The 17,985-nt window shown below is 37.7% G+C and overlaps 1 protein-coding gene across 2 annotated transcripts in view; it reads right to left on the reverse strand.

Moving 5' to 3' along the window:
* OGT (O-linked N-acetylglucosamine (GlcNAc) transferase) overlaps positions 1 to 17,985 on the reverse strand; it is a 42,407-nt gene that overhangs the window by 10,922 nt on the left and 13,500 nt on the right. For both annotated transcript variants that reach the window (XM_061409731.1, XM_061409729.1), the window contains exons 4-19: positions 16,641 to 16,709; positions 13,250 to 13,366; positions 10,372 to 10,451; positions 9,703 to 9,898; positions 9,274 to 9,414; positions 8,611 to 8,711; positions 8,300 to 8,453; positions 8,095 to 8,196; positions 7,719 to 7,898; positions 6,703 to 6,861; positions 6,497 to 6,586; positions 4,461 to 4,586; positions 3,894 to 4,064; positions 3,665 to 3,781; positions 3,403 to 3,573; positions 1,878 to 2,030 (exon numbers count right to left, since the gene is read on the reverse strand). In XM_061409731.1, coding sequence (XP_061265715.1) covers positions 1,878 to 2,030; positions 3,403 to 3,573; positions 3,665 to 3,781; positions 3,894 to 4,064; positions 4,461 to 4,586; positions 6,497 to 6,586; positions 6,703 to 6,861; positions 7,719 to 7,898; positions 8,095 to 8,196; positions 8,300 to 8,453; positions 8,611 to 8,711; positions 9,274 to 9,414; positions 9,703 to 9,898; positions 10,372 to 10,451; positions 13,250 to 13,366; positions 16,641 to 16,709 — 2,127 coding nt within the window. The remainder of the gene's footprint in view (positions 1 to 1,877; positions 2,031 to 3,402; positions 3,574 to 3,664; positions 3,782 to 3,893; positions 4,065 to 4,460; positions 4,587 to 6,496; positions 6,587 to 6,702; positions 6,862 to 7,718; positions 7,899 to 8,094; positions 8,197 to 8,299; positions 8,454 to 8,610; positions 8,712 to 9,273; positions 9,415 to 9,702; positions 9,899 to 10,371; positions 10,452 to 13,249; positions 13,367 to 16,640; positions 16,710 to 17,985) is intronic.

Consider the following 17,985-nt stretch of genomic DNA (forward strand, 5'->3'; position numbering starts at 1 on the left):
CAAAAACAAACCAAAAAAACAAACAAACAAAACAAGAACAAGCAGAGGACTGGATCTGGCCCAAAGGCCACAGTTTGTCAACCTGATTTAGATCTACATCTATTCAATTAAGTTCACCATCCCTTCACTGAAAGTCATGAGAACAGACAGATTTCAGAATTTAGAGTATTTCAGATTTTTAAAAAGTAGTACAGTAAGTATAGTGTGGAGATTCCTTAAGAAACTGGAAATAGAACTGCCTTATGATCCAGCAATCCCACTGCTGGGCATACACACTGAGGAAACCAGAAGGGAAAGACACACGTGTACCCCAATGTTCATCGCAGCACTGTTTATAATAGCCAGGACATGGAAGCAACCTAGATGTCCATCAGATGAATGGATAAGAAAGCTGTGGTACATATACACAATGGAGTATTACTCAGCCATTAAAAAGAATACATTTGAATCAGTTCTAATGAGGTGGATGAAACTGGAGCCTATTATACAGAGTGAAGCAAGTCAGAAAGAAAAACACCAGTACAGTATACTAACACATATATATGGAATTTAGAAAATGCTAACAATAACCCTGTGTACGAGATAGCAAAAGAGACACTGATGTATAGAACAGTCTTATGGACTCTGTTGCAGAGGGAGAGGGTGGGAAGATTTGGGAGAATGGCATGGAAACATGTATAATATCTTGTATGAAACAAATCGCCAGTCCAGGTTCGATGCATGATACTGGATGCTTGGGGCTGGTGCACTGGGATGACCCAGAGGGATGGTAATGGGGAGGGAGGAGGGTTCAGGATGGGGAACACATGTATACCTGTGGCGGATTCATTTTGATATTTGGCAAAACTAATACAATATTGTAAAGTTTAAAAATAAAATAAAATTTTAAAAAAAATTGTAAAAAAAAAAAATTACATAATGTACTCAGCAGCAACTTCCTGTAAACAAACATTAATATCTTTCCATCAAGATGCAGGAATATTCATACTAAATGGAATAAAATAAAGAATCATAGCTTAACATCATTTCAGGCAGTTTTGCTACCAAATAAATTACCGCAAACTTATGAACATGTTTTTGGTTTTCAGGTTTTTTGAAATGGGGAAGTGAAGACTAAGGGATAGTAAACCTGAACTCATCTGCTTCCTCTTCTCCTCCACCCTCCCTCCTCCTTTAAAGAAAAACAAAACAGACCAAAAAACGCAAATATTGATCAGAAAAAAAGTCAACCAAGAATTATCTCCATTTTAGCTCTATGGAATAAAAGCCAGATATGGATAGCAAAGTTAAGAACCTTCAGAAGTCCTGCTTACACGAAATGGTACGATGAAATGACTGATAGGTAATGGCATAAACCAATTCCTTCCTAGTTTTAATTCTACAATATTCCAAGAATGCTACTAAACACGGATGAATATACATTAATAGCTTTACTATCAGCTTAGACCATGAGTTGGCAAATATAGCCTATGAGCCAAATCGGACATATCTCACGTATTGCCCACTTTCGTAAATAAAAATTTATTGGAACATACCTACGCTCATTCATTTACATAAGTATGGTGTTTTCCTGTTACAATGGCAGAACTGAGTAGATATGACAGATAGTATGGACTGAGAAACCAAAAATATTTACCACTTGGCCTGAAGAAGTTTGCTTTTAAACACGTAAATTTTAAAAGTTCATAATGTGATATTTAGACACATGAAAGAAAATTAAAAACTGCTGAAATCTACAGCTCTTTTGAAAATTAGACATGAGAACAATAGTTCCTGAATGGGGGTGGGGGAGGGGCAGGCAGCCTCAGCAAGACGGCCTATATACAGAATCTTTTCTAGAATCTCTAGACATTAATAATGAATCTACACATACTCACATTTGCCCACATCTGCAAAGTGGAAGGGTCAATTTTATATAACTGATTAAAGTTACAGTACACAATGGCATCTTCCGGTAACCCATACTGAGAACGTGTGGTTACAATAATGGTACGAGGAACCTCTTCTCCAGTGGCAGCCTTATTGTTGATCTACAACAAGAAAAAGAATATGATGATTATACTTAAAGTCAACATACTCCAATATTTTTCAATCAATCAAGAATCCTTATGATGCAAAGTGGTATAACCATTAAAAGTCATATAACTAAACTACAATGGGAAAATATTTGTGACGCATTAAGTTAAAGGAAAAAAGTTAGGGCACTATCTTAATTTGGGGTGGACTGCACTATGAAACATCTCACTCTAGCCAAAGAGTTCTCTTCAAAATCCTATAAATCCAACAGCAAGCTTCTTCTCACTCTTTTCTTCATGAATGAAATGTCCTTTTCAAAGTCACATCCACCTTTCAGGACTAAACTTCAGTTACCAAACAATCTCTGTAAAAGTGCCTTGCCTCACCACTATTTCTGAGTATCTATATACATAATTATAGTCTTATCTTGCAATTCCCACATATCTGGGGACTACCTTACATTGTTATGTAACTATTCCAGGTGTGATGGATGTCTCATACAAATGGGCATTGTGTTCTACATTCAAAATTCTTTGTCTTTGTACACTTCAAGAATTACACTTTTTTTTCCTTAAGTCAAGCATGTCTACCCTATTGTTTCAAAGGACAGTTAACCAGAAAGGTGGGGGGGACACATCACTGTCTTTTCAGCCCAATGCACATTATGGGTGATTAATTCCCTAACCTGAATTCACTTCAAGCGCCCTCTTGTATAAATTGCTATACCACTAAAACTTTTAACTCCTAAGAGGTCAAAGATCCTTGCCTTATCATCTCTTGACAGAGCTACACATTCACTTATTCAAGTACACAAGCAATATATATTTACTGAGCACATACTACATTACAGAGGCTAAGACACAGGCTCTAAAGTAATTCAATTCAGTGGCAAATGCATTCAAACCCAGGACTTAGAATGTGTTGTGCTGGATGTAAAGATACATCCCAAATATTTCAGAAGCAGAGAATACAGGTACCAATGGAGCAGGGGAGGAGAGGTTACAGATACGGAGAGAAACAGATTGTCGGAGGAGCTGTCTGAACTGAAAGTCTTAAAGATGAGTAAGATTTAACTGGGGAAAGGATGAGTTATAGAAGCAAGAAACTGTATGATGTCTACAGATATTTCACCATTGATAAGAGTAAAGCCACAGAGGCAGGGAATAACAAGGTATTAACACAGAAGACTCTCATTAAGTAATCTGCTGGCTGAATACAAGTGACTTTTAAAATCAAACAAACCTATATAAGATGCCAGTTTTCCCCAAATTCATTTCCTCATCTATAAAACAGGAGTAACGATGTTTACCTCCTAGAGTTATGAGATTTGAAAAAGATAAATGTATACTTGGTGGTACACAGTACATTCTATTATTCTCTTCTTACCTGGGTAGTTGCCAGTCCATTGCTAATACTGAATCCATTAATTGTTATCTGAATTTGTCCTCTGTTAATCATTTCAATAACTGCTTCTGCAATAGTATTCATAGGAATGACAGGCATATTAAGAGCTGTATTACTGCTGTCCACATTGTCTCCTCCATCAGGACATTTCATCTTAAAATAATTACACAAAAATACATCATTAGGGGAAAGATCCCAAATGCAGATAACTTTATTTCAATTACAATATTGACCAGGTTCTGACCTTGACAATTTTCACATCTGGTAGACTATCAAGAAATGCTTTGAGGTCGATGCCATTCAGCACAATCCGATTGTCATAAATGTGTCCATTGGACTTAAAATCGATAACTGCTTTTTTCTAATAAAAAAAAAAGTTTCAAACGTATCTGTTAGAATGCACAGGAACAGTAGTAAGAAATAAATGACTACAGTTCTTTGCAATTCCCCTATAGCACTGTTTTTCTACCTACCTTCAGGTGAGGGAACATATTAGCATGATCACCAATAAAGAAAGTATGAGGCATATAAGCCAGCTTCTCAGAATATTGCTCAGCAACTTCAGCAGGTGAAGTTTCCTGATCAGTGATGATATAATCCATGAAAAGTGCGCCACTAGTCCCAGGATACCCCAGCCACATTGCCTAGAAGAAGAAAAAAAATCATATGAAAAACTAAGAACCTTCATCAAAAGGGTCTAAAATTAAATAAGTAAACAAACGAGGGTGGACTTCTTTAGCCAATCAAGTAATATTTCAAACTAAACTTCCAAGTGCTAAATGGTTTTTCCAATTTATAACATAGAACAACTGTTTACATCAACTACAAACTGCATGTCTCCATAAACATGTACCTGTGGGCATTGTATCCTTACCTTTAATTCTTTGTCCCTATGCATTTTCAAGAACTACACTTTTTTCATAACTTAGGCACATCTATCCTATTGTGTCAAAGGACAGTTAACCAGAGGGGGGAAAAACATATCACTGTCTTTTTAGCCCAATAAACATAATGAATGTTGTTATTATTATTTCCTTTACCTGAATAGGAGCTGGCCTGAGAGCAAAGAGTTCATTTCGAGCACCCTTGGTATAACCATTCATATTTACCAGGATGTGTATACCATCTTGATGGATGCGATCAGCTGCTTTTCCATTGCATGGAATCTACAGAATAAAAAAATAAAAATTTATTATATACAATCTCAGACTGATTCAATTAGCCTTAATGATATTAAACAGAATTCAAATTCCCAGACGCAAAAATACAAGAACACAAATTAAGAATACATTAATGCAGAGTAAAAATATGGTTAAGTGCCATTAAAATGGGCCCACAGTATCACCAAAACAGGATACAGAGGAAGGAGAGTTTAATTCTACATTGAATGTATGAACAACTAGGCTTCATAGCAGAGATGGTATTTGAAATGGGTGTCCAAAGATGGATAGGAGTTTGAGGGAGTTGGAAGAATTATAATCTCACAGAGAACTATATGAATAAGGAACCAGAGTAAAGTGCACAGTAGGTTGAAAAAACTGGGTAGATCACTTCTGTTTGCTATAGGGTATAACTGAAGGCTAATGGGGGGTGAAAAGCACTGGCAAACAAGGTTGCAGTCAAACTCAGAAAGGTTGTGAAAGCCATTCTGAAGAGTCTGGACTTCATATATGAAGTTTACATATATGAAGATTAAAAAAACCCTCCAGGTATAAAACAAGCCACAGGGATATAACATATGACATGAGGAATATGGTCATAATACTGTAGTAACTTTGTATGGAGACAGATGATTACCAGACTTTTCATGGTGATTTCATAATATGTGCAAATGTCAACTAACTATGTAGTACACCTGAAATTTTCCCAGGTGGCGCTAGTGGTAAAGAACCCGCCTGCCAATGTAGGAAATGCAAGAGACACAGGTTTGATCCCTGGGTTGCAAAGATCCCCTGGAGAAGGGAATGGCAACCCACTCCAGTATTCTTGTCTGGAGAATCCCATGGACAGAGGAGCCTGGGGGGCTACAGTCCATGGGGTTCAAAGAGTCGGACACAACTAAAGCAACTTAGTGAGTGCACACATACCTGAAACTAATATTGTATGTCAACTATGCTTCAATTAATATATATGTATAAAAGATATATATATTTTTAAAGAGTTTAGACTTCAGTCAATAAGCAGTGAATCCTGAAAGGTCTCAAGAGATGGAGGGTCGTATGCTGCTTGGTCACAGAAGAGTCCAACCCTACACCAAAAATGGTAAGGTGTACTTCCAAAGCAATAGCTATAATGCAAAAGATGTTGGGTACAAATTATTTATGAAATGACAAGAGTCTTGCAATTCTCCTACTAGGATTTCAATGATTCATCTATATGAATTACTAGATATACCACACATACCTCTGTTAGTCACCAAAGTGGCCAAAAGAGCCTGTAAGAAAAAACTCTAGTCCATACCTTCAGCAACATTCCCTCACAGGTTTCAATCTTAATTTATCATAAAACTTTAGCTCCTAGAGAAAATAGCAATGGAGCCAAGTATAAAAATAAAGATTTAAAGGCAAAGGTCCTTTAAATGACCTGTTTGTTCTTCTTCCAAGCCACCATCTTGTTCAACTTATTCAGGTAATATTAGATATCTACTGTCACAAGTGCTAGCTCAATCCCCAGAGAAGTTCTATGTCCAAGCAGAGATATATCATATTTCTATTTAATTTGCAACCTCAGCAAAATCCATGATGATTACACATGTAATGTAATAAATGTAAACAATCAAGGAAATAAGATCAAAGCAATTGCCCACAGGCATGTAGTATGCATGTGCGTGCGTGCATGTGTGTTAGTCGCTCAGTCATTTCCGACTCTTTGCGACCCCATGGGCAAACCCACCAGGCTCCTCTGTCCATGGTATTCTCCAGGCAAGAATACTGGAGTGGGTTGCTATTTCCTTTTCCAGGAAAGGCATGAAACAGCTGATGTTAAATATTTGTCAGGAAAAATACAAGCTAGACGTCAACAGTTTTATTCACTATTTGCTCAAATTATAAAGCTGAAGTGTAAGAGTTACACCTACCTGAGAAAGATCAATGAAATGATTGGCTTCTGCCATCACCTTCACTCGGAAGTTTGTGCCGTCATCTGGGCTCAAGGCATAACAGAATACCTGAAAGGTAGCACATAATATGTATTTAATAACCTCGGCTCATATCTTTCCTAAAAAGACACTGGGCTTAACACCTAATGGTGACAATAGCGGCTCTAGGGAAACACTAGTCTTACCTCAAATTTATCAGGATTGTGCATGCCTGGAATAGACTGCATAAGATGAGAAGTAGGATGATTCCCAAAGTCAGAACTCACATATCCTACACGCAGTCGACCATCACTGAGCTTCAAGTCTTTTGGATGCTCATATGGTGGTTTATGAAGGACATTAATCTAACAATGGAATTCAAGGCTTGTTAGTAAAGTTGAGTCTATACGTAAACTTTCACCTAGGAAAACTGACTAAAAACACAACTCACACCTATTGGGAATGGTTTTGTGCCCAGAATACTTCTTTAATTCATATAGCCAGTTCAATGCAACCTTAGCAACTTATATAATATGGTTCATACTGTGACCTGTTTCTGAGACCAATGAATAGCCCAAGCAAGTCTAAAAGTTATAGGAAGGAAGCAAAGTGGACGGAGTATGACAAACCCTACATTTTAGAAGAAAATTCTGTAGGGGAACATTTTCAAAAAACAGAATTAGACCTAGCACTCCACTCTATTCTGCTAAGTAAATTCCCGCCTTTTATCAAGTAGTGCTCTAATTCTCAAAAGTAAGTATAAAACACATTACTAAAAACTATGATTTTAAAACTAAAGAAACATCAGTCCACTGCTAGTATTTCAGTTAAGGATTCTGCCTTATAGAATGGAAGGGATTATGATCAAGATAGGACAGGGACTTCCTTGGTGGTCCAGTGCCTAAGACTCCATGCTCTCAATGCAAAGGCCTGGGTTTGATCCTTGGTCAGGGAACTAGATCCTGCGTACTGCAACTGAAGACTGCATACGCCACAATGAAGACTGAAGATTCTGCATGCCACAACTAAGACCTGGTACAGCTAAATATAAAAATAAAAGACAGGACACAATGGAAGGAGCTTCTGGGCTCACTCACAAAGCTTCATTTCTCAACTTGGGTGGTGTTCACCTTATGATAACTCACTAAGCCATAAATCTAATTCAGTTTTTTGTATCCGTGTCTTACTTTACAACAAAAAGATTAAAACAAAAGACTTGCACCTTATCCAAGCAGAGGTTCCCATGCCTCTCAGCAATAGCTTTCCTGAAGCCATGAGAAAGAGGATATAGCATACTATGATGAGGATGCACAGAAGGCAACCTATTCTTCTCTAACTGGTCAGCCACAATGCTAACCAATTTCTTCATTCGTTCATCATAGTCTGTCCAGTCACAGACAATCTAGAGAAGGCAAAAAGAAGATATTATCCAGAAAATTGTATTCCAAGACTTAACATTTTATGTGTCTTTGGCCTAAAGTAATGTCAGATAACCCATTAGAGAACACTGTCTCCAACCAAGCCTGGGTAATATGGCAGATAACAATTAAAAAGAGATTACAACCCTGAAAGCCAGTTACTGGCCCATTATTCTTTACCTGCAGGCAATGAGCCAAATTACAGTAAGCGTCAGGAAAATCAGGTTTAAGCTTCAGGGCAGTGCGATAAGAAGCAATTGCTTCTGGAATATTCCCTGAATCCTGGAAGTAAATAAAGTGGGATGGTTAAAATGTTCCCTAAAATTAAAAACATTACCTACTAAGATGCACATATTATAATAAAATACATATAAAAGAATAGTACCTTGTGAATGGAAGCCAGATTACTGTGGGCATCTGCAAATGCAGGGTTAATCTGAATGGCACGAGTGTAACACTGCAAGGCTCCCTGAACATCCTGCATCTCCTTTAGAGTGTTTCCCATATTAGAGTAAGCATCAGCAAAGGTAGGACTGATTCTAAAGGACAGGACAAAGATTTTATTTCTCTAGTACTAAAACCTTTAACCCCTGTAATGTTAATTTAGTCTGCTGTTACTAAAAGTGCCATATATCAAATGTGCCAAACACCAAGCATTTAAAACCTTGAAAAAAAATAAGGCTGGGAGTCTCTTACCGAATTGCCTCCTTATAATGCATCAGAGCTTCCTGCAGTTTTCCCTGCTGCTGTAATACACTTGCTAAATTTGAATGAGCAGCAGCAAACTCTGGGAAGACCTATAAAGATTAAAAATGATAACTGAGGTTTAAAAAAATAACTTTAGCTAAAACAGCAGTAATAACTTATAACAAGAACTTGGCTCAAGCACCTTTATTCCCTATACTTCTCTCTACCTTCTCCAAGTCTATGCATTCTTCAAAGCCAAAGAGCTCAAATTCTACTTCTTTATTTTATACCTCTCCATGTTTCAAAACATAACATCTTAATTTATGCTGGTAACTCTAGCATCTCTCTCTTTGAAATTGCTACCACATCTAACCAACCAACATTATAGCCATCAGGCACTGAAATTATATACTTACTGATAACTCCTCTTGAACTGTCGCTTACTGTTTAAATTTTTATGCAGATCTTATCCACATATAAAATAACAACCTCAATGTTAAGGACTTTCTTGAATGTTACACAGGACCTCACTCATACTTTAGGTACTCAATTAATTGGTTCAATGAATGATTCAACCACTATTTATTTTTACAAAAGAGGTAGATGACATGGCAGACTTAATTGCCTTCCCTCTATCACACGAAATACCCCGTCACACCACCCTCAACATACTTCTAATGCTTTACGATACAGGCGAACTGCCTCTTCAATGTTTCCCTGTTCCCGTTTGATATTGGCTAGGTTGTTCAGAGAGTCTGCATGGGTGGGACACAGTCGGAGAGCTGTGTTATAACAATCTTCTGCTTCAGCAACCTAAAAAACAAAACAAACTATTCAAACCCTATACAGAGGAATCAAAGAGCCACCAGTGATATTATTCTAACAATTGCTTAGTTAAGCCTAGTGGCTGGTAATATTCCAGAAACAGGTATTTTTTCTATTCTTCCTCTCAACCGAAACTCCGAAGTCAAACCAAGTATTGAAGTCAAACAAAATATTGAAGTCGGACACTTCAATATTTAATACAGGACAATAAATACAAAAATGACTTTTTAAAAAATCCCACCAGGTGACAAAGAAAAAGTGAATAAAAATCCTTACACTGCCCTTCTCTTTGAGAGCGTTGGCTAGGTTGCAGTAAGCATCAGGGAAATGTGGTTGCAGTTCAATAGCTCGCCTGTAGGTGTCTATTGCTAGATCTATCAGTCCTTGCTCATAGTATACACAAGCCAGGTTGCCGTGTACCACTGCATGATTTGGACTCAAGCTTAGGGCACGAAGGTAAGCTGCCACAGCTCTGTAAATAAAACACACACACACAATATAGCTAACCTTTAGTGGATGCTTTATTACAATTCATGCCATACTATACTTAATCTCAAAAATCAATATTGCACCTTTATAAAATGTATTTTTACACTGAAAACTTTTCTATACCCACGTAAGAAACAGGCTTTCCTTTGAAAACAACACAAAGTTAAAATTCAGGATTTACTTTTTGAACCATTCAGAAGGAATAATTTTGTCTAAAAGATAACTATTTCAATAGTTTTACAATAAAGGAAATTTCAACTAAACCAGTGAGACAGACAGTGACTTTATGAAAAGCCAACAATGCAAAGTCAGGCAATAATAAAAGGTAACACAGCAGATCTGATGAGGGAAAGCAACACAGTAGAAAAGGAGTGCATTTCAACAAACCATTGTAATAATTTCACTCCAAACTCTCAAGTGTTGATACAACAGACTCCAAATAGAACATTCTCTCACCTGTCAAAAATCCGTGCCTCTTTCAAGACATTTCCTAAATTGATATAAGCATCCAGAAAATTGGGGTCAAGGGTGACAGCCTAAAAATTGCAAGATAGTTACTCAGAGGAAGTTAGAATTTCAGACTCACTTCCCAATTACAATTCTTAATTCTGACATAATTTTAGATCTCCCATTACATTTTCTAGTATAATTCAATATTATTTCTTTCATTTTTAAAACCCAATTATTTCAGTACATTCATTATTCACAAACCTCAATATTATCAAAATAACTTCCTATGTAATATGAGTAAAATGTGTCCTGAAGGAAAAAATTTTAAACTGGGTCTGCTCTAATTTTATTGAGCTCAATACTTCTAATAGCTGGCCCTATTTTATTCTGAGTTAATGAAGCTTAGGTTTTCTAAAAAAAATAATGGCAGGAAGCAGCAGCAAACTCTGAGAAAGGAAATATATACTTCAGTAACTACAACTGTATACTCAGACATTAGTAACATATGTAATTAGAGCCATATACTCAGTAAGATACATTACTACAATGGGATGCTAACCATTAAATGGTCTCATCCAAATAGTTCTGAAGCTATCTTAACATATAAGCAGATATATCCACAGAAGTAATTCTCAACCCTGGCAGTGTATCAGAATTTACCTCCTAAATGGTAGGACTTCCGTGGTGGCTCAGTTGGTAAAAAGTCTCCCTGCAATATCGGAGACCAGGGTTTAATCCCTGGGCCAGGAAGATCCCCTAGAGAAGGAAATGGCAACCCACTCCAGTATTCAGGCCTGGAGAATTCCATGGACAGACAGCCCATGGGGTCACAAAGAGTCGGACACGACTGGAGTGACTAACACTTCCTAAATGGTGCCTGAGTTCTATCACAGGGCAATTAAATCAGATTCTCTGAAAACGGGGCTGAGGGACTTTCCACAGAGGTCTAGTGGTTAAGACTCTGCCTTCCAATGCAGGGAGTACAGTTCAATCCCTGATTAGGGAACTAAGATCCCACATGTCTTGGGGTGCAGCCAAAAAGTAAAATAAAAATTTAAAAAATGAAAATGAGGCCAGGACATCCGTATCTTTTACAAGCTCCTCACGTGCAACCAAAGAGAACCACTGAGTAAGAGTAGGTACGCTTTTTTTCTTTTTAACTTTATTTATCTTGCTGTACCAGGTCTTAGTTGCAGCAGTCAGGATCTCTGATCTTCTGCAGCATGCAGGATATTTAGTTGAGCCACATGGAATCTAGTTCCCTGACCAGGAATCAAACCTAGGTCCCTTGTACTGGGACCAGAGTCTTAGCCATTAGACCACCATGGAAGTCCCAGTAGGTACTCTTATAGTGTAAAAAGTAGAAACCTGAACTGAAACACTGAAAAGGTAAAGGTAATAAGAAACTGTGAATATATTTAAGATTCATTAAGAATACTTCCTCTTCATAGATGGCAACTTTGTTGCACTTAAGTTAGATTATCTATAGTGATAGATGTCCACCCACTAACTTTTTATTATGGAAAATTTCAAATATATACAAAAGCAGAGGACTATAATAAACCCCCAAGTCTCCATTACCCAGATTCAACAATTAAAAAATCATGTTCAATCATATTTAATCTATATTCCAGCCTAACTTGACCTCTTCCCAGATCATTTTGAAGCTAATTTTCAGTGCTCTCAAAAACATTTCAAAATCTATTTCAGGGACAATACAGGAATATTTTTTCCTAGCATAACCACAATACCAATATCATACCTAAAAAATGACAGCAATTCCTTAATATCAAGTATCCACTGAGTGGTCCAATTTCTGATTAGCTTTGATTCAGGATCCAAATAAGACCCATACAATTAACCATGTGAGTTTAATCTTTTAAATTAAAAGCTTCAATCTCCATTTTTATTCCTGCAATTTGTTGAAGAGATCAGATCATTGTTCTATACAGCTTCCCATAGTTTGAATTTGCTGACTGCACTCCTATGGTGTCTTTAACATGTTTATGCTTCCATCTCATGTTACTTCCTATAAATTGGTGGAACTACAAGCCTAATCAGATTTGGGTTCTTTTCTCTTTTTGAAAGGCTACTTCGCTAGTGGAAGTATCAATACTTCTATCACAAGGTACAAAATGTTTGGTTGGAAAAAAAAAAATGTTTGGTTGGGTCTCTTTTTTGCCACTGATAAATGCCTAAATTTATTACTGGTGATACTCAGATTCTATCATTTAACCTACTTCATTTATTAACTGGAACACTTGTATAAAGAGAAACTTTCTCCTATCAACTCTTGGGTTACCCTGATGTACAGTTCACAGGAGAGCACAATTTTTTAAACAGTTTTCATAATGAGTTGGTCCTTATCTTCTGAAGATGACCCATGAATTTCTTCTTAGAATAATTATGAACTCATGAATTTAAAGTATTTGATAAGTTTCAATAATATTTCAATTATTATTCCCACTGATTCTCAACGCCCATTTTTAGACAGTGGAAGTCTCTTCCAGTTTCCTCCTGAGTACTTTTGACATAAATATATCAAAACTTCCTTGCTTTCTGCTATGACAGACTCTGGCACGCCAGATTAATTTTGTACATTTCCTGCCCCAGATCTGCAATCAGTCTTTTCACCAAGAAACCCTGCTTCTTTATAACTCTGCTTCTTTTCAAGCTGCCAGTTTAAAAAAGCAATTTTTAATTACTAAAGTACATTTTCAATGCAAAACTGGAAACTGCCATATACCATCCAGCAAATGCTACAATACTGTCAAAGAAAGATATTACGTGTCTACTTAAGTAAAGGACTATTATTCAGTTCTAATAGAAACACCCTGCATACATAAGTATTTCATAAATACCAATTATTAATTTAATGACTAACCTTTTCAAAGTGATGGATTGCAAGCCAAATCTCCCCTTGTGCATTAAAAACACAGCCAAGATTACTCCAAGCTACTGCAAAGTTCGGTTGCGTCTCAATTGCTTTCAAATAACATGCCTTAGGAGGGGTTAATGAAAGAAGAAGATGGGAGGGGAAGGAGGTAAAGGGAAAGGGGAAAATTTGTAAAGGGGAAAAAAAAAAAAAGATTGGGGGAGGGGGAAGAAGGTGATATCATTATTCCTTCTCTGACCAGCCAAAAGTGACCCTGCAGCATAGGCTCGCTTGCGCCAAAACTAATGCGCTGCCACAGCTGGCTGCTCCTGCGCTTGCGCCACCAGAACCCAGGTGCAAACCACCATGTTCAGTTCTGCCAACCGATAACCAACCCTTACACTGGGACTTAACCAGAAAGTCAGCTGCCTTAAGACGCTATGCCAGACTTCTCTTATCTGAACACCCAAGGGCTCCTGCTACTGTTTTCAAATGGTATCTAGAAGGTACAACTTAAGGGTAAATTCTTCCCACCTATCTTCCCTACCCAAGTTTCCCAAAGTGTGTTCTACAAGGTGATAATAGTTATTACCAGGAAAAAAAGATTTCATGATCAAATAAGAAAACGGAAAATAGGTTTCTTGACTATAGGACTTCCCTAAGCCTTTAACAGTATACAGAGGGTTCCCTAGACTTAGTTGATCATGGAATTCCTCTTTCATTGGACATTTCATGATAATACTTATAAAACACATTTTGGGAAATGCTGCTCTAAATAAACAATACTGTTCCTCACTAACATCAAACTATGCTGAGTAGGAAAATGTTTTCCTGCCAAGGCAGATATTAAGGCCAAGCTGTCAGTCACATCCTCACAATGCCCTTGTCTCCAAGGGGGACTGAAGCTGAAACCTCATATGACAGGATTGCACCTAGGTTGAGGTCCCTGTAATGCGAGCGCAAACATCGCTTGCGCAACCTAACAGCATCGCACTGCGCAATCGCTGCGAACTGCTGCGCTACATAGAACACCCCTAGACGCAGCAAACGGCCAACCAGATCCATTAATCTACTAGACAGGCCCATAGAGAATATTTTCTTAATGAGATTAGTTGGACTCAAGGTATGTTAAAACCCAATTTTATCCAAAAAGGCTACAGAATAGGACTGAGGGAGCCAGTCAATCAGATTACTCATCTAGTCAACCGTTCACAGGGGCTCATTTGCACGCATTGCGCATTAACGCTGCGCAGCCTTTGCGCTACTGCAGGGTCACAGCGCATCATCAGAAGAGCAGAATGCTGCAATCCAAACAAAGAAGAAAAAAGGAAAAAATGAACAACAAGAAGAGTTAGAAGCTTTTACTAGTAAATTATCTCTAATAATTTTTAATATCAATTAACTTTTACTTATCTTTGACAGAATTGTGGCTACAGTATAAAACATTTTCTTACATAACTTGCTTGTATTAAAATTATTTTAAGCTGTTTCTGAAGCCACAAGACAGAAGATTCAGGCATGGAGGCAAATTGTTTTGCTGTGGCAGTTACAAACCCGTTACCATATTTCTCATCATGTGACTTTTCGGTGCGTTCCTTGCTGGAAGAGGAGGAGGTGTGTGTCTGCCCTAGATCCAGGCCTCGAGCTCCCTTCAGCGAGGCACCTTACGCATGGAATAGGAGGTTTCACCCACCTGAAACCTTCTAAATACAATATCAATGGTGAAAAACCAAAAACAAGAGAGAAAATAAAAACAAGATCATTAGTAAAAGTTCAACAAAGCAATTGAAATTCTTTGGATGTCTATTACATATGGGAATGAGGACAGTCTCAAGTCTGTAATATGGGAAACATGCAGAAGGGAGAGGGTTAATCAGGGCTATTGCATACAGCAGGGATTTTGCTGGAAGAAAGGCTCTTTATTTTCTACAAAGACAACTGAATTTTGCTTCCATCTACTAGGAATATGCTGGCTTGAATTTTCAAATGCACTGATTACAAAAGAAATACATTGCATTTCACTCAAGAGTATTTTCTTGTTCACTAAATTCTCACCAAAAAACAGAGTAACATTTTTCAAACTAGGTGTCTCCAGAGCTCTGAAATAAAGAAGTCAGCAACCTAAGGCAGGCGCAATGTCTCAGCCTAAACCGATCTCTAAAGCTGCAGTGAAGTGCAATTCATGTTAGCTGTCCGCTTGGTGGGGTGACAATTAATAGAAGCTTATCAAATATTTGTTCTATAAATTACCAATTAGATTTATCAACTAAGACTGAAATCAATTACAATTCATTAGCTGGAAACCTACATAAGGTTAATCCAAAGTGTCGGCAGAATTTATGAGCTATGCACTTAAAACTAGTGCCTTTTAACATCAGATAGCGCTGAAAGCCTTGTCCCTCCCTGGGTGAAGCAAACAGACAGCTACGCTGCGCATACACTCCACGTATTAGCATGCGCGTGGGGCTCAGAGCAACAGGTGGGAGTTTCAGAAGCATTCTGGTTTCTCCCCACTCCTCACCCCTGCAGCGCGGTTGCGTAAGGTGGCTTGTAACAAGACAATTTCATTTACAAATTTAATTTAAAATTATACCAAAAGCTTTAATAACCCAACCTGGTGTTCAAATTCATTATTTGGAAACACAATGCTAAAAGCCACCTTTCCACTTTGGCAAGTTTTCTTTCGATCAGTCCATTTCTCAAACAAACCAGCTTTGTCCTTCTGACTTTTTTTTAAGGAGGTGGGGTGGGAAGAATAAAAGAAGGAAGTAAGGAAGAAAAGAAGGTAAACAACTAGGATTGGAAAAGAGGAAAAAGGAACTTGGGGGAGGGAGTGGGAACAAGAAGGGGGAGGATGTTCCAATTATTAATTTGTAATCATTTAACAGCCTTTCTTCCACTGTAAAAAGGGTGAGGAAGATGAAGGGAGGAAGGTTAAATAAGAACTTTAAATGCCAGTATTATAGGGTAACATTTGGATGAAATTCTTCTCCACTTACAAGCCACAAAGGACTTAGAAGAGCAGCATTTTCAATGGCACCTGCATCATATAGGAGTCTTGAGCCAAATCACAGGCGCTCTGCTTGTCACCAGCAGGCAAGCCTCAGATTTAATGGAATGTTATTTATTCCCACATAAGATCATGACGGAGCCCATTGTTATAAAGATGATCTAGTCAGCAGAAAGGCTCCAAAATGTTCAGGTTCTTGCTTTACCCCCAGATTTAGAACAGAAATGCCAAAGCCTGGCCCTGCTCTAGTCTGAGGCGATTCATGCCGTCAGTTTTCCTCAGTTTCATAGGACTGTTTTGTGAAGATAGCTCAATGAAGAGTTGAAGACTTGGCAAAAAGTACAAGTTTCCATAACACTGATGTTTAAATGTGTTCTATCAAACACCTACCTTGGCTTCTTCCAAGCGACCCAGGGCTTTGAGCAGGTTCCCCAGGTCACTGCGAACACAGTACAAATCCTAGAAACCCAGAGAGATTCTGGCATTAATTACACTCTGCTTCATCAACCAAAGATATCTTGAAATTACTTTTATTCATCTAGCTCTATTTTTTTCTGTCAATTAGAGATGCTGCTTGACAAATTTCAGTACAGAACCACAATCCCTCATCCTCAATTCCAAATTCCAAAAATTTAAAAAACTCATTTGATGATTAAATCTGACTTGAACTGGCATGAAATTATTTACAGAGTTTACCGGTCCCACTCAGTATGAATACTTATATCTTTTGCTGCAGAAATATGTGTTGTACTAGACGGTGCTGCTCCAGACTCACCTGGGGGTTATATATGGTATTATCATCTTTCTAAAGTCCTAAAAATTCTGAATTGTAAGATCCCAGCGGTTTCAGATAAGACTATGGGCCTTGCTACAGTTCTCCTCTCCCCAAATGGTAGTCATGTTTAAAAAAAGCATCAAGTGTTTGTTCAACTATTTTGTTCAAGGTTATTATGAACCACTACTATATCAAGGGTCAAAAACTTTCCATAGTGGAAAAAAATATTTAGCTGTGATTAGTTACCAGCAAACCTGACCCTAAGGCTGTCAGACACATTTAGAAACTTATTTAGTGACTTCATTTCACTATTCTAGACAAAAGGATTACCATCCAACCAAAGCTTTAATCCTGGCACCTGGCACTAGATTACTCATTAGTATTAAGTGCCATTAGAGTTGAGTGGGCAAATAATGAAAAGCAGTTGACTCCACTTTTTATTAGCAGCACAATTGTGTTACTAGTCATCTGATTCACCAGTCTGTTTATCAGTATGAAAGACACGTCAGGACAGTGAGCTTAAATTTTTATTTGTTCTTGTTTGCCTTGTCAGTCAACAAGCAATGGCAATGGCAATAGGGAGTAAGCTTATCATTCTAAATTGTTTCATGGGACTAAGAGCCTTACACTAAGGCCTAGAAAGTGAAATTCAGTCAACTGTGCCAAAGTATCATCATATATATTATTCTATATGCAACTATATCATGGTTTCCAGAATCAGGTGATTAATTTAACTGATAAACAGCTTTTGTGACTGTATATTATTATCCGTCAGGTGAACCAAAAGTCAGCCAGCAAAGAATAGGCTGCCACAGAAAACCCTTATGGATGGCCATTCCGGGTCACTTCCATGAGCTACGTGGTATGTCTGTCCATTGAACAATGATCAGTGTTTTGGGGGAGAAAGGTTGTCTCCTGTGACCTCAAGCACAAAAGGCTAACACTAATCCTCATAGGTAT

The sequence above is a fragment of the Bos javanicus genome, chromosome X, assembly GCF_032452875.1.
Source record: "Bos javanicus breed banteng chromosome X, ARS-OSU_banteng_1.0, whole genome shotgun sequence".
Lineage (NCBI taxonomy): Eukaryota > Metazoa > Chordata > Mammalia > Artiodactyla > Bovidae > Bos > Bos javanicus.